Source organism: Oncorhynchus nerka, linkage group LG10 (genome assembly GCF_034236695.1).
Source record: "Oncorhynchus nerka isolate Pitt River linkage group LG10, Oner_Uvic_2.0, whole genome shotgun sequence".
NCBI lineage: Eukaryota > Metazoa > Chordata > Actinopteri > Salmoniformes > Salmonidae > Oncorhynchus > Oncorhynchus nerka.
In genome coordinates, this window is record NC_088405.1 from 34,735,967 (window position 1) to 34,752,875 (window position 16,909).

General features: G+C 41.6%; 1 protein-coding gene across 2 annotated transcripts in view; it reads right to left on the reverse strand.

The window, feature by feature from the left end:
- Positions 1–2,945: 2,945 nt before the first annotated feature.
- LOC115135213 (synapse differentiation-inducing gene protein 1-like) overlaps positions 2,946–16,909 on the reverse strand; it is a 48,027-nt gene continuing 34,063 nt past the window's right edge. For both annotated transcript variants that reach the window (XM_029669664.2, XM_065023250.1), the window contains one exon: positions 2,946–5,130. In XM_029669664.2, the coding sequence (XP_029525524.1) occupies positions 4,972–5,130 (159 nt within the window). In that variant the 3' untranslated portion in view covers positions 2,946–4,971. The remainder of the gene's footprint in view (positions 5,131–16,909) is intronic.

Below are 16,909 nucleotides of genomic sequence, written 5' to 3' on the forward strand. Positions count from 1 at the left end.
TGCCTTATTCCTGCTTGAACATAACAGGTGTAAATGTCTCACTGCTGCAAAATCTCAGTAAGCTTGTCTGTCCCTCTGTGTCTCCTCCTCATCATAGCCCAGTTCAGCCAGGCCCAGTGTTTCTGTGGAAGAAAACTCAATCACTGTTAATTTCTGATTAATGGGCCTTGGAGGGAAAACGGCTGCTGCGATTCATCGACTAGATTCCTCCTCGCCACAAGAACACTGACGTAGCAGGGTTGAGCAGGGGGGCCCACGAGCTTTCAATATTATTCATTTCCATGCCGGCTCTATGCCTGGAAATGCCTTTGTCTGTAGCAAAAGATCCCAATTTCAAACTCTCCAAAAAACATTCTAAAAACGGGCAATAATTTATATTAAATGAAACATTATCTTATGTAGTTTTTTGCAATAGCCTCTGTGAGTTTAAATAATATTTACTGCTCTAGCTAATATTTACTGCTCTATGTTCTAACTAATATTTACTGCTCTATGTTCTAACTAATATTTAATGCTCTATGTTCTAACTAATATTTACTGCTCTGTGTTTTCACTAATATTTACTGCTCTATGTTCTAACTAATATTTAATGCTCTATGTTCTAACTAATATTTACTGCTCTATGTTCTAACTAATATTTAATGCTCTATGTTCTAACTAATATTTACTGCTCTGTGTTTTCACTAATATTTACTGCTCTGTGTTCTAACTAATATTTACTGCTCTATGTTCTAACTAATATTTACTGCTCTATGTTCTCACTAATATTTACTGCTCTATGTTCTAACTAATATTTACTGCTTTATGTTCTAACTAATATTTACTGCTCTATGTTCTAACTAATATTTACTGCTCTATGTTCTAACTAATATTTACTGCTCTATGTTCTAACTAATATTTAATGCTCTATGCTCTAGCTAATATTTACTGCTCTAACTTATCTATGCCACTGCACAAGAACCACACCCACATGAATGGTAGCATATTCCCATGTCATTCACTTTGTGTTGCTGGTTCAGACCAGCAATGATTTTTGCTTGTGCTATTAATTTGTCTGACCTATCAAAACTCTGGAGCCGAACACGCTCTATTTGACTCAATGATTGACATTGAGAGTTAAGTGTCAAATGGGGGTGTTGTGCTAATCGACATTTGAATTACAATGTATCGCCTTTTATATCTTACCCTGCCAACTGATAAGCTAAACGACAATGATGTGATACTCGGCTACAAATGACAGCATTACAAATTTGGGGAAGTCGATGCTGCCTCAAAGTGCAGTCTTACACAACCATAATCAATGCCCTTCACTTGTTTAGGAGGATACTGACGACAGCAATGCATATGAATAGACTGCACTATCATCATCCCTGCTTTTCAGATCAGATGTCCTGCCAGTTAACATAAACATGGTAGAAGCCACCGTGCATTAAGCTAATAACCCATCTTCCCCCACTCCCTCAGTCCCCCGCTCTCCAAATCCTTATTAGATAGAGTTGTGGGCTCACTGGCCTGCTCCTAGCACACAGCTGTTTACAGCAGGCTAGGTTTGCTTTGTCGCTAATGGCAGCTCTTTGCCTGGGAGTTGCTAGTTTGAGGTTTCTGGTGATAAGGTGTCTTCTGCTTAACAATGAGAGCTCTAATTCATTGTTCCAGTGCTTTCAATTCATGCTGTAGATACATTTATAACGGCCAAATGCAAAAGACTGTCTCTGCTTCTTTATTGTATTGTAACACATGTTGGAGGTCTAGACTAAAAAATGTGCTGCTAATGTAAATTAGTTTTTATTTGTAATCAGATTTTTTTTTTTTACCTTTATTTTACTAGGCAAGTCAGTTAAGAACAAATTCTTATTTTCAATGACGGCCTAGGAACAGTGGGTTAACTGCCTGTTCAGGGGCAGAATGACAGATTTGAACTTGCAACTTTTCAGTTACTAGTCCAACGCTCTAACCACTAGGCTACCCTGCCGCCCCAGATTACATGTAAATAGTTACTCCCCAACCCTGTCTATAGCCATAAACGTTGGGTGGTAGATATCTTAATTACCATCAAAATCCTTGCATTTTACAGCCTAGCTGTTGGTATTGCCTCTGTTGGGTTTCCAGCCCCTGTGACTCAAGAGTCTTATAGCCTATTGGTATGAATCAGCCTGGCCCCCGGGATTCACTGAGCAGGTGTGTCTATTCTCCCAGTGGTTAGCCCAGGACACACAGTGTTAAGCACCTGGATCAGACCCACTGAGGATTCATAGAAAAGGCATGAAAGGCATTCAGCACTTAAAAGCCTACAGTACAATAGGCCTTTATCACTGAGTCTCTCTCATGTCACATATAGATATGATAACTAAATCCCACCCTCTCCCAACCCACCTCTCTGACATGGAAGTATTGGCATGCACTTAGAGCCGCGCTAACTACTACGGCGCCCTCAATGTCATGTAAAATGGATGAATCGTCTGGCAAGCTAATATTTGACAGGCAGCGAGAGGTTTCTGCTGCCATGAAATATGCAGTGCGTGCAGGTCATTAGTCATTCTTGGGGAAAGGCTGGATGTAGTTGTACTAGTATGTGCAGTGGAGGTGAGCTGAGGGAATTAGGGGAGTGAGTGGGGAAACCTGATGCTTAAGCAGTGTCCATCATTTAGATCTGTGCGGACTTCAATAAACACTCATCATTTTTTGTGTGTCTAATAATATTTGTTTGTTTTTTAGAAGCCTTTATATTGTGCATATTATTATTATTTTTTTTAAACATATTTTATAATGCACAGCATATGCAACAAAATAGCCTCACCTGTAAAACATTTGAACCAGATTGTTTCATGTGGTAATACTGTATATGTTGTAATAAGCAAAGCTATTGTGCATGAAGAAAAAATACAATCATTTTAAGAAAGTTGCAGCTGAACCAACCAAAGTCAGATTGTGAAACCACAGGCACGTCAGACATAACACTACATTTAATTTGCAAGCACTTTTATGTCAAACACTGACTCTCCCAATGAGTCTCCAAAACATTGACAGTTGACATAGTAGCAGTATACAGCAGGAGAAGAAAAAAATATTGCAAAAAAAAAAATGATGTATCACATCTATTCCAGTATGTCTATAAAAAGCATAGAGGTATTTACAGCATGACTTCTGCCTCCAAGGACCCGTCTGCTTTCCCCCCCCCCCCCTTATTTGTGCCTATCAACATTGAGGTACTGTATCTCTGTGTATGCTGGTTCTGTTGGGGAGCTGCAGCCTGTGCACTTCCTATCCCGGACGGAACACAAAAGCATGTCGTCGTAGGGATACAACAAAAGCTTCACGTTTCAGGTGTGAAACGTGTTAAAAAATATTGTGCTGCGAGGAAACATCAGTTCTCCCTTGAGATAATAGGGCCACCAAGATACTGTATTGGAGTGTGGTGTCACTTTAATGTACAGTGCCTTCAGAAAGTATTTATACCCCTCGACTTATTCCACATTTTGTTGCTACACAGCCTGAAATCAAAATGGATTCAATAGATTTTCTTTCTCACACATTTACACACAATACCCCACAAGCGTCCTTCTTTTCACTCAGGTTAGTATTGTGGAGTAACTATAATGTTGTTGATCCATCCTCAGTTTTCTCCTATCACAGCCATTAAACTCTATAACTGTTTTGAAGTCACCATTGGCTTCATGGTGAAATCCCTGAGAGGTTTTCTTCCTCTCTGTCAACTGAGTTAGGAAGGAGGCCTGTATCTTTGTAGTGACTGGGTGTATTGACACACCATCCAAAGTGTAATTAATAACTTCAGCATGCTCAAAGGGATATTCAATGTCTGCCCCCCCCAAACAGGTAATTTTACGTGTGGTGTACAGAGATGATGTAGTCATTCAAAAATCATGCTAAACACTATTATTGCACACAGAGTCCATGGAACTTATTATGGGAGCATAATTTTTACTCAACTTATTTAGGCTTGCCATAGCAAAAGGGGTAGAATGCTTATTGACTGAAGACATTTCAGCTTGTAATTTTTTTAATGAATTTGTAAAAATGTCCGAAAACACAATTCCACTTTGACCGGGCGGCAGGGTAGCCTAGTGGTTAGAGCATTGGACTAGTAACTGAAAGGTTGCAAGTTCAAATCCCTGAGCTGACAAGGTACAAAATCTGTTGTTCTGCCCCTGAACAGGCAGTTAACCCACTGTTCCTAGGCTGTCATTGAAAATAAGAATTTGTTCTTAACTGACTTGGCTAGTAAAAAAAAGGTAAAATAAAAATTATGGGTTATTGTGTGTAGTCCAGTGGCAATGAAAACCTCAATTGAATGCATTTTAAATTCAGGCTGTAATCAAGCGGTGTGAATACTTTCTGTAGGCACCGTATATAAACCATCACATTACTTTATAGAATTTGTAATATTCAACCGAGAAATGATCCAGTTGAGCTGCACTATGTCACATCCACGGATCAATTCAATGTGACGTTGAATAAATGTATACAGGTTGAATGTTTGGATGAGTGGCATCTTTTATCCACGACAGGAGCTGCCAAATGTGACTGTTAGTGTGGTGAATGTAGCTGGACATCCACAACTCACCGTTAACTGAGCATTGAACAAGACGTACAATATGCTCTTGGTACAGGTAATATTTAGTGCATGTTGGTTTGACCTCTCACAGGCTGTTTTATGCCTTGGTAAAACTCAAACCAATTTGAAACATCTAGAAAAAAAAAGAAGTCGTGAATGGAACGACTAACAGTCTTCGTTTTTTCTTGGTGAAAATGAGAGAATAACTTGACCGTTAAAATACCATTATCCGTATCAAGAACCTCATGTTAGAGCTCACGAATTGTGTCAACCATATGGCCAGGTTCTGTCCATCCTGATAGTCCCATAGTTTGCAGGCCCATATTCCATTGTTCAATTCCCCCAAGTGAACCATACCCCCAGCGCAGTCAGTACAGTGCAGTGGGGGCAGGGCAAGGCTACAAGTGGTGGTTCTTGGAGAGGTATGCGATGAGCGCTACAGCCACGCCCACATATATGCCTGTGCCGATGGTGATTGACAGCACAGCCAGGAAGAGGGCACGTCTGGAGCTGGAGCTGGCCAAGTGTAAGTCCCCCTTAGACACCGCCTTGTTCGTCTGAGAGAGAGAGAGAGAGAGAGAGAGAGAGGGTAAAGGGGAGAGAGAGAGACAGAATTACCCAATTAATAGGAGGAAATTAAACAGTAAATTGGCCCTTTCCAGTGAAATGTATGGGGGATCTTGTGGAGGCACTCAGCAAAACATGGCAACCTACAGCGGATAAATAAATAAATCCGCTGCGACTCAACTCTCCAACTGGGCCTGTTTAATTCTGAAGTCCACGAGACATTATCAAGACTAAAGAGGGATATTCTGATTAATATAGCTCAATACCCTAGAAGTATTCCTTATTATGTCATCTATATACCGCCCTGACCTCCCCTATTACCTTGCTGAGGACCATTCTTGGTTTGTTAGCAAGCAGGCCTTTTATCTTCAGCATTATGGGTAGCAATCAAAAGGCCGCCTGTAGACAGGCCCCCTCTAACATTGTTAATTGTGCAAGTTTGAATACCAAAACATTTATTAATGAACCCAATCCTCATTTAAAGATTCCAGTCAAAGTTCATCACGAGGTGGGTAGCGGCTGAAAGCTGATAACCTTACTGGTGCTTGGCCCAAGGTTGAAAAAAAACTGTCCTTTGGGTAAATGGAAGGTGAAGACAGGAGATTAAGGGATTGTGATGTTTTTATCTTGTTATTTTCTATGTTCAGACAGGAGCATAACATGGACTCATGTGGAGGGCTCCCTGGGGCAAGAAAACTTTATTTCACATTTTAATGTAGAGTGAACACAATGTTACAGCGAAACAACTGATGCAGAGGGAGGAAGGGCGTCAGAGGAGATGGAGTCCTGCGGGCTATTGAAAGCTCCATTATGATTTTTTTTCTTCTAAAATGATTGGAATTTGATGCCATGTTTTCTTCTGTGTGAATGTGGCCCGTGACAGGGTAGCTGAAATATTAATGCATGTAGCCGACCCCAGAGTCCCACGGGAGCCCCGCTGAGACGTTAGCTTTACACCATCACTCAGACACAGTACGTCAGCGATAGAGAGGACAAAGAAAGAGGGAGAGTGAGGAAAGAGTAGTCGTAACAAGGAATGACTAAAGCGGTGCTGTGGTAGTCAATTAAACCATAGTACTTATAGCATACAAGAGGTACTCATGGTCTGTTCGTTTTAGCTCACGTTCTTCTCAAGGTAGCTACGAATGTGTTTTCATTTAGAGGAACCTATGATTACTTAATATGCAAATTGCAATTGTGAAGGTTATGCCTCACGGCCATGCAGTACTACTGCAGGCCACACATAATAGAGTTGTAACCGTACGACCAAGAATGGCGCTGGAGGGGGTGCCTTGTGAAAATTCTGCAGCGAGTTGGTAACCCGCCTCTACCATCAGTTCTATTGGCCAACGTGTAATCACTGGAGAATAAAATGGATGAGCACCGTTCGAGACTATCTCAACGCCGTGACATTAACAAGTGTAATATCTTATGTATCGCGAGTACAGTGGCTTGCAAAAGTATTCATCCCCCTTGGCATTTTTCCTATTTTGTTGCCTTACACCCTGGAATTAACATAGATTTGTGGGGGGTTTGTATCATTTGATTTACACAACATGCCTACCACTTTGAAGATGCAATTTTTTTAAATTGTGAAACAAACAGGAAATAAGACCAAAAAAAAACAGAAAACTTGTGTGCATAACTACTCAGCCCCCCAAAGTCAATATCACCTTTTGCAGAAATTACAGCTGCAAGTGTCACGCCCAGACCTTAGAGATCCTTTTTATGTCTCTATTTAGGTTTGGTCAGGGTGTGAGTTGGGGTGGGCATTCTATGTTTTGTGTTTCTCAATCAGGAACAGCTGACTATCGTTGTCTCTGATTGGGAACCATACTTAGGTACCCTTTTCCCACCTGTGTTTGTGGGAAGTTAACTTTGTTTGATGGCACATAGCCTTAAGCTTCACGGTTTGTTTGGTTTATTGTTTTGTCAGCGTCATTTCTTAAATAAAGTAAAATGTACGCTGCACCTTGCTCCTCATCCTTCAACAGCCGTGACAGCAAGTCTCTTGGGGTATGTCTCTATAAGCTTGGCACAATTAGCCACTGGGATTTTTGCCCATTCTTCAAGGCAAAACTGCTCCAGCTCTTTCAAGTTGGATGGGTTCTGCTGGTGTACAGCAATCTTTAAGTCATACCACAGATTCTCAATTGGATTGAGGTCTGGGCTTTGACTAGGCCATTCCAAGACATTTAAATGTTTCCCCTTAAACCACTCACGTGTTGCTTTAGCAGTAAGCTTAGGGTCATTGTCCTGCTGGAAGGTGAACCTCCGTCCTAGTCTCAAATCTCTGGAAGACTGAAACAGGTTTCCCTCAAGAATTTCCCTGTAGTTAGCGCCATCCATCATTCCTTCAATTCCGAACAGTTTCCCAGACCCTGCAGATGAAAAACATCCCCACAGCATGATGCTGTCACCACCATGGGTGTGAGAGGTGTTGGGTTTGCGCCAGACAGAGTTCTCCTTGATGGACAAAAAGCTCAATTTTAGTCTCATCTGACCAGTGTACCTTCTTCCATATGTTTCGGGAGACTCCCACATGCCTTTTGGCAAATACCAAACGTGTTATTTTTTTTCTTATGCAAATGGCTTTTTTCTGGCCACTCTTCAAAGCCCAGCTCTGTGGAGTATACGGCTTAAAGTGGTCCTTTGGACAGATACTCTAATCTCCGCTGTGGAGCTTTGCAGCCCCATCAGGATTTATCTTTGGTCACTTTGTTGCCTCTTTGATTAATGGCCTCCTTGCCTTGTCCGTGAGTCTTGGTGGGCGGCCCTCTCTTGGCAGGTTTGTTGTGGTGCCATATACTTTACTTTTAATAATGGATTTAATGGTGCTCCGTGGGATGTTCAAAGTTTTGAATATTTTTTAATAATCAAACCCTGATCTGTACTTCTCCACAACTTTGTCACTGACCTGTTTAGAGAGCTCCTTGGTATTCATGGTGTCGCTTGCTTGGTGGTGCCCCTTGCTTAGTGGTGTTTCAGACTCTGGCGCCTTTCAGAACAGGTGTATATATACTGAGATCATGTGACAAATCATGTGACACACAGATGGACTTTATTTAACAAATTATGTCACTTCTGAAGGTAAATGGTTGCACCAGATCTTATTTGGGGGCTTCATAGCAAAGGGGGTGAATACATACGCACGCACCACTTTTCCAGTAATTTTTTTCATTTCACTTCACCAATTTGGACTATTTTGTGTATGTCCATTCCATGAAATCCAAATAAAAATCCATTTTAAATTACAGGTTGTAATGCAACAAAATAGGAAAAACGCCAAGGGGGATGATTACTTTTGAATGAAGACATGGATAATATACAGTTGGCTGGGGTTTCCGTGCTTCGGCAGGACAGAACAGCTATGTATGGTAAGATGAGGGGTGGTGCTATGTGTCCATTTGTCAATAACAGCTGGTGCGCAATGTCTAATATTAAGGAAGTCTCGAGGTATTGCTCGTCTGAGGTAGAGTACCTCATGATAAGCTGTAGACCACACTATCTACCAAGAGTTTTCATCTATATATTTTTCGTGGCCATCTATTTACCAACACTAATCGACGCTAGCACTAAGACCGCACTCAATGATCTGTATAAAGCCATAAGTAAACAAGAAAATGCTCATCCAGAAGCAGGGCTCCTAGTGGCCGGGGACTTTAATGCAGGCAAACGTAAATCAACTTTACCTAATTTCTACCAGCATGTCACATGTGCAAACAGAGAGAAAGAAATTAAACTCTAGACCACCTTTACTCCAAACACAGACACATATAAAGCTCTCCCTTGCCCTCCATTTGGCAAATCTGACCAGAATTCAACCCTCCTTATTCCTGCTTACAAGCAAAAACTAAAGCTGGAAGTACCAGTGACCGTACGTTCATATCCCAACCAGAAGCCATGGATTACAGACAACATCCGCACTGAGCTAAAGGCTAGAGCTGCCGCTTTCAAGGAGCGGGACACTAATCTGGCCGCTTATAAGAAATCCCGCTATGCCCTCAGACGAACCTTCAAAACAGGCCAAGCGTCAATACAGGACAAAGATTGAATCCTACTACATCGGCCCTGATGCTCATCGGATGTGGAAGGGCTTGCAAACTATTACGGACTACAAAGGGAAACCCAGCCACAAGCTGCACTGATGACGCAATTTCCAATCGCACTCCACACTACCCTTCCCCACCTGGACAAAATGAAGACCTATGTGAGAATGTGGTTAATTGACTACATCTCAGCGTTCTACACCCCCCCCCCCCCCACCTCCCTCTGCAACACCAAATCTGTCACGATGATCCTCAACATGGGGGGCCCACAGGGGTGCGTGCTTAGGCCCTTCTTGTATTCCTTGTTTACCCACAACTGCATGGCCAAACACGACTCCAACACCATCATTAAGTTTGTAGACGACACAACAGTGGTAGGCTTGATCAGCGACAATGATTAGACAGCCTATAGTGAGGAGGTCAGAGACCTGGCAGTGTGGTGCCAGGTCAACAACCTCTCTCTCAATGTGAGCAAGACAAAGCAGCTGATCGTGGACTACAGGAAAAAAAGGGACAAACAACCCCCATTCACATCGACGAGGCTGTAGTGGAGCGGGTCGAGAATTTCAAGTTTCTTGGTGTCCACATCACCAACAAACTAACATGGTCCAAAACACACTATGAAGAGGGCAAGACAACACCTTTTTCTCCTCAGGAGACTGAAAAGTTTTGGCATGGGTCCCCAGATCCTCAAAAAGTTCTAAAGCTGCAACATCGAGAGTATCCTGACCGGTTGCATCACCGCCTGGTATGGCAACTGCTCGGCATCCTGTAAGGCGCTACAGAGGGTAGTGAGTACAGCCCAGTACATCACTGGCGCCAAGCTTCCTGCCATCCAGGACCTATAAACTAGGCGTGTCAGACGAAGGCCCCAAAAAATTGTCAAAGACTCCAGTCATTCAAGTCATAGACTGTCCTCTCTACTACCATAAGGCAAGCGGTACCGCTAAGAACATTTCCCAGGACATAGACATATCTGATATTGGCAGAAAGCTTACATTCTTGTTAATCTAACTGCACTGTCCAATTTACAGTAGCTATTACAGGGAAATAATACCATGCTATTGTTTGAGGAGAGTGCATAATTTTGAACACGAAAAGTTATTAATAAACAAATTAGGCACACTTGGGCAGTCTTGATACAAAATTTTGAACAGAAATGCAATTGTTCATTGGAAATGCAATGGTTCAAGTCTAAAACATTGCACATGCACCGGTGCCATCTAGTGGCCAGAATCTAAATTGCACCTGGGCTGGAATAATACATCATGGCCTTTCTCTTGCATTTCAAAGATGGTACAAAAACAATACAAAAGTACAGTTGTTTTTGTTGTATCATCTTTTACCAGATCTATTGTGTTATAGTCTACTACATTCCTTTCATATTTCCACAAACTTCAAAGTGTTTCCTTTCAAAAGGTACCAAGAATATGCATATCCTTGCTTCAGGGCCTGAACTACATGCAGTTAAGATTGGGGTGTCATTTTAGGGGAAAATTGAAAAAAAAGAGCTAATACTTAAGAGGTAACAGATTCTACCCCGAAGCCATAAGACTGCTGAACAATTAATCAAAGGCCACCCTGACTATTTACATTGACAACCCCCCTTTTGTTTTTATACTGCTGCTACTCACTGTTTATTATCTATGCTTGGTCCCTTTACCTCTACCTATATGTACAAATTACCTCGACTAACTTGTACACCTGCACATTGACTCGGTTTTGGTACCCCCTGTATATAGCTTCGGTATTGTTATTTTATTGTGTTACTTTTTGTTTTATTTAGTAAATATTTTCTTAACTCTTTCTTGAATTGCGTTGTTGGTTAAGGGCTTGTAAGTAAGCATTTCATGTTGTATTCGGCGCATGTGACAAATACAATTTGATTTGATTTAAGGCTGTGTTTTTCAAGTCAGCCCAATTCTGATATTTTTTTCACTAATTGGTATTTTTTCATATCATATCAGCTCTTTTGTCAATAATTGGTAAAAATATCAGAATTGGGCTGCCTGTGTAGCAGCCTATGCTGTTCAAGGTTACAGAGTTGGGGCTAATTGATAATTGTGAACACCAGGCTGGCAGCGGAGATGTCATTCAGTGGAACCGGTCCGTCCTGTCATGACAATTTCATTTTCACACCAAACAGTGCCAAAGAACAGAGGTGTTGGAATAATTGACACATAGTTCAATTCAAATGTGTTACCAGTGTGTGAAAAGACCATAACCAATCATGTGGAATCACAGGGAGGGATAACACCACCTTTGTGTTAGGATCTGTGTAACTTGTGACCCAAGTTGTGGGATCGTTCATAAATTCCAGGCTTTTAATGTTCAAAAGAACCAGGATTCTTCTCTTGCTCCATCATATAAACCTAATAGGTTAAGTGAACATGCATTTTCTCTCATAGTTCTCATGATGCCCATGCCAAAACATAAATAAATGTTTTCCATTACAATGATCAATACAATAGCAGTTTTAATGTAGTCTGGAGGAGAGACACAGCTGTCATTCAGTCCACTGCTTTCTGTAATACAGAAAAAATCGAATTCAGTCAATGTGATCGAATGTCTTTCCACTGACACATGATCGTGGAGTGCCATTGTTTACAAAGCAACCACGTCCACGGTGTGTGCCGATGCCTCCTTAGTCTACATAAGGTTCCTCTGTACACTTATCCCTGTGGCCCTGCAATGCAAACTCAAGTCAAATAGATGTATGTAATGGTTCCTGTCAGGACATACATTTCAGTCCCTGAGCACCGGGAGTTTGGTGCTCTACTTATATTACTGGCGTATGTCTAGGCCTGAGGAACAGAGAATTCGGTTTTTGGATTCAGTCCTGTCTGCAGCCTCAGTTAGAAGCTTTCATGGAAGGCTATTATCTTGTTTTTCATTTGACTCACCGCGGATAAAATGTGCTTGAATCAATGAGGACATTACCTAATTACTTACTATGTCAACAAGACTAACCCTAGCTCTGAATAACTTAATGGTACTCCAAACTGTAAAAAGTTTTTTTATTGAAGATGTGATTTCACCCTCTTGCCTACGTCCCTCAATGACAAATATACTAAAGACGTATTTACAGGAGAGAAGAAGGCCAATAATATATTACGCAATAATCGCTTCATTTTCAGATCGATTAAAAATCCTCCTACTTGAAAATTGGTAATATAAACTTAAACCTAGTACTCATTAGAGATAAGGATATATACAAAACAAGGTAATCATCTTTAAAAAAGGAAGCATAATGATTTCTCCAATCAAAAAGCTTAATTCTTGGAAGCCAAGGTAATCAAGGTAATTCAAACAATTCATTGCAGTTTTTGCTGCTGCTTCGCATTGAGGTCAAATATACTCTCTTATGTATATAATAGATTATATTTACTGTGTTTTGGTGGACAACCCACCCCTAACACACACACACACACACACAAATCTGCACACAGTCTCTGTCCAACTGTCCAACTCCAAACAATGCTACCATGAGGACCAAAGGCTGATGATCATCCCCTGCGTGGGGATCCCTGATCCATGGTTAATCTGGGCTTGATTGTATTATTTCATTTGAAGAGATCAAACTCCCACCCACTGCCTCCAACATACAGAGCCATGACTGCATGGAACTCCCATCTCCAATTACTCAAGCAAACAGCAAAATTACCTTTGAAAAATAGACCAAACAAAATTTTATGGGACGGCTGGGACACACAAACACACATGTTAGTTGTATCGTTTGTACCATCATTTTTGTATATCGTTGTATTTTACATCTGTGACTTTCCTTGTCTCTCACTGTATCAGCGTTTTGTTGCTTGCCATGTTTAGTGTTCTTTGTGGTCCCTAGGAAGAATAGCTGCTGCTTCGGAAAAAGCTAACGGGGATTCTAATAAACCAAAAAATAAACCAAAAACAACATAGTTATAGTGGAAGTCTGAGAAAGATTTCACTACGTCACCGGAGCATAACGTATGTTTGCTGTTGTTGAACGCTGTCGAACGCAGAAAACTGAACTAAAGAGCTCAAATCTGAAGTTTTATTTATCACTCTAGTCTCTGTGTTTGATGTAACACACATTTCCGCAGGGGGGAGGGGGAGTCGGGCATGACACAACCAATGACCTTCACTATCTCCAAGTTGTGAGTACACATGCACAGTATAATCATTCACAGAGTTATGCGAAGGTAATATAGGCCTTTGTTAACATGACAATGAACCATAATAGATCTGTGTTGTCTATCACATTACATACAGTGTACAAAACAGAATATGAGTAATTTCTGCATACTTGAAAAGGTCAGCGGACATGGTTGTTTAGGCTGCCAGCAGAATTGTACATGAGGACAATGAAACATGCAGGTGGACATGAAAATGACTGTTGATGAATGTGTACAAAACATTAGGAACACCTTCCTAATATTTTGTCCTCAAAACAGCCTCAACTTCTTGGGGCATGGATTCTACAAGTTGTCGAAAGCGTTCCACAGGGATGCTGGCCCCTGTTGACTCCACTGCTTCCCACAGTTGTGTCAAGTTGGCTGGATGTCCTTTGGGTGGTGGCCCATTCTTGACACACACAGGAAACTGTTGTGTGTGAAAAACCCAGCAGTGTTGCAGTTCTTGACACACTCAAACTGGTGCGCCTGGCATCTACTACCATACCCCATTCAAAAAGGTACTTTGTTTTTATTTAACTAGGCAAGTCAGTTAAGAACAAATTCTAATTTACAATGACGGTCTACCCCGGCCATTCCCGGACGACGCTGGGCCAATTGTGCACCGGGCCTGTGTGATTCCCAATCACAGCCGGATGTGATACAGCCTAGATTCGAACCAGGGACTGTAGTGATGCCTCTTGTACTGAGGTGCAGTGCCTTAAACTGCTGCGCCACTTGGGAACCCTTAAATCTATTGTCTTGCCTATTCAGCCTCTGAATGGTAAACACAATCCATGCCTCAATTGTCTCAACGCTTAAAAATCCTTCTTTAACCTGTCTCCTCCCCTTCATCTACACTGATTGTGACATCAAAAAGGATCATAGCTTCAGAGCAGGTGTTCCTAATGTTTTGTGCACTCAGTGTATGAGAGATATCCCTATAGAATGGCTTCGATGTTATTATTTAAAGGATAAGAGGAGGATAACATACTGAGATCAAGATTTATTAGTAACTCTCATGAGCCCTTCAAAAATACAGACTGTTTGTTTCAGATGACTGACAAATGTAACAAAATGCCACATTGCTCTCAGTCTGTGTCTCGTTATTCTAACTATACTCAGTTTTAACTACAGGATGCCACATAGGGTTTTGTTGAGTCTTACAGACACTACCATTTTCCACCTAGCCCTCCCCAGCAGTTAATGAGCATACTAAGTATGTAAATATGATTAACAACCCTATTGTTCTGCACATGCGAGAAACAGTTCTTTGTAATTACTGGTTCAATTTAAGTTGCCTTAATGAATTACAATCAAATCAAAACAAAAACGAATTAACCACGGAGCAACCGCAGTTCCTCAGATGCAGTAAGGAGAAAGAGAAAACAACCATTTTCAGAATGAAAAACGTGTTTTACAAACACATTAGACAATTATCTTCTACCCTTGAGATCTGAGGGCGTTGACTGAAAATAATCTTTCACATTTCAACAAAACACTTAGTGCTCCTACACTATCATCCACAGGGACATACATGTACTGTATACACTACATGAAAGTATAGGTCATTGTGGATATACAGTGACAAGAAAACGTATGTGAACCTTTTGGAAATACCATAAAATGTGATCTGATCTTCATCTAGGTCACAACAATAGACAAACACAGTCTGCTTAAACTAATAACACACAAACGATTATAGGTTTTCATGTCTTTATTGAACATACCGCGTAAACATTCACAGTGCAGGATGGGAAAAATATGTGAACCCTTGGCTTTAATAACTGGTTGACCCTCCTTTGGCAGCAATAACAACCAAACATTTTCTGTAGTTGCGGATCAGACATGCACAACGGTCAGGAGGAATTTTGGGCCATTCAGTTTCAGTTCAGCAATATTCTTGGGATGTCTGGTGTGAACTGCTGTCGAGGTCATGCCACAGCATTTTTTTTACCCCCTTTTTTCTCCCCAATTTCGTGGTATCCAATTGGTAGTAGTTACGGTCTTGTCTCATCTCTGCAACTCCCGTATGGACTCGGGAGAGGCGAAGGTCGAGAGCCATGCGTCCTCCGAAGCCGCAATGCTTCTTGACACAACGCTCATCCAACCCGGAAGCCAGCCGCACCAATGTGTTGGAGGAAACACCGTACACCTGGCGACCTGGTCAGCGTGCACTGCGCCCGGCCCACCACAGGAGTCGCTAGTGCGCGATGAGACAAGGATATCCCTACCGGCCAAACCCTCCCTAACCCAGAGTCTCTGGTGGCACAGCTAGCACTGCGATGCAGCGCCTTAGGGCCTCCTGGGTGGCGCAGAGGTCTATGACACAGCATCCCAATCAGGTTGAGGTCAGAACTCTGACTGGGCCACTCCAGAAGGCGTATTTTCTTCTGTTGAAGCCATTCGGTTGTTGATTTACTTCTATGTTTTGGGTCGTTGTCCTGTTGCAGACCTTCTGTTGAGCTTCAATTGGCGGACAGATGGCCTAACATTCTCTTGCAAAATGTCTTGATAAACTTGGGAATTCATTTTTCCGTTGATGATAGCAAGCTGTCCAGGCCCTGAGGAAGCAAAGCAGCCCAGAGCCATGTTGCTCCCTCCACCATACTTTACAGTTGGGATGAGGTTTTGATGTTGGTGTGCTGTGCCTTTTTTTCTCCACACATAGTGTTGTCTGTTTCTTCCAAACAACTCAACTGTAGTTTCATCTGTCTACACAATATTTTGCCAGTAGCGCTGTGGAACATCCAGGTGCACTTTTGCAAACTTCAGACATGCAGAAATGTGTTTTTTTTGGACAGCAGTGGCTTCTTCCGTGGTGTCCTCCCATGAACACCATTCTTGTTTAGTGTTTTACGTATTGTAGACTCGTCAACAGAGATCTCAGCATGTTCCAGAGATTTCTGTATGTCTTTAGCTGACACTCTAGGATTCTTCTTAACCTCATTGAGCGTTCTGCACTGTGCTCTTGCAGACATCTTTGCAGGACAGCCACTCCTAGGGAGAGTAGCAACAGTGCTGAACTTTCTCCATTTATAGACAATTTGTTTTACAGTGGACTGATGAACATCAAGGCTTTTAGAGATACTTTTGTAACCCTTTCCAGCTTTATGTAGGTCAACTATTCTTAATCTTAGGTCTTCTGAGATCTCTTTTGTCTGAGGCATGGTTCACATCAGGCATTGCTTCTTGTGAATAGAAAACTCTATTTTTGTGAGTGTTTTTAATAGGGCAAGGCAGCTCTAACCAACATCTCCAATCTCGTCTCATTGATTGGACTCCAGGTTAGTTGACTCCTGACTCCAATTGGCTTTTGGAGAAGTCATTAGCCTCGGGGTTCACATACTTTTTCCGACCTACACTGTGAATGTTTAAATTATGTACTCAATATAGACAAGAAAAATACAACAAGTTGTGTGTTATTAGTTTAAGCACACTGTGTTTGTCTATTGTTGTGACTTAGATGAAGATCAGATCAAATTTGATGACCAATTTATGCAGAAATCCAGGCAATTCCAAAGGGTTCACATACTTTTTCTTGCCACTGTATCTATGAGTGAAAC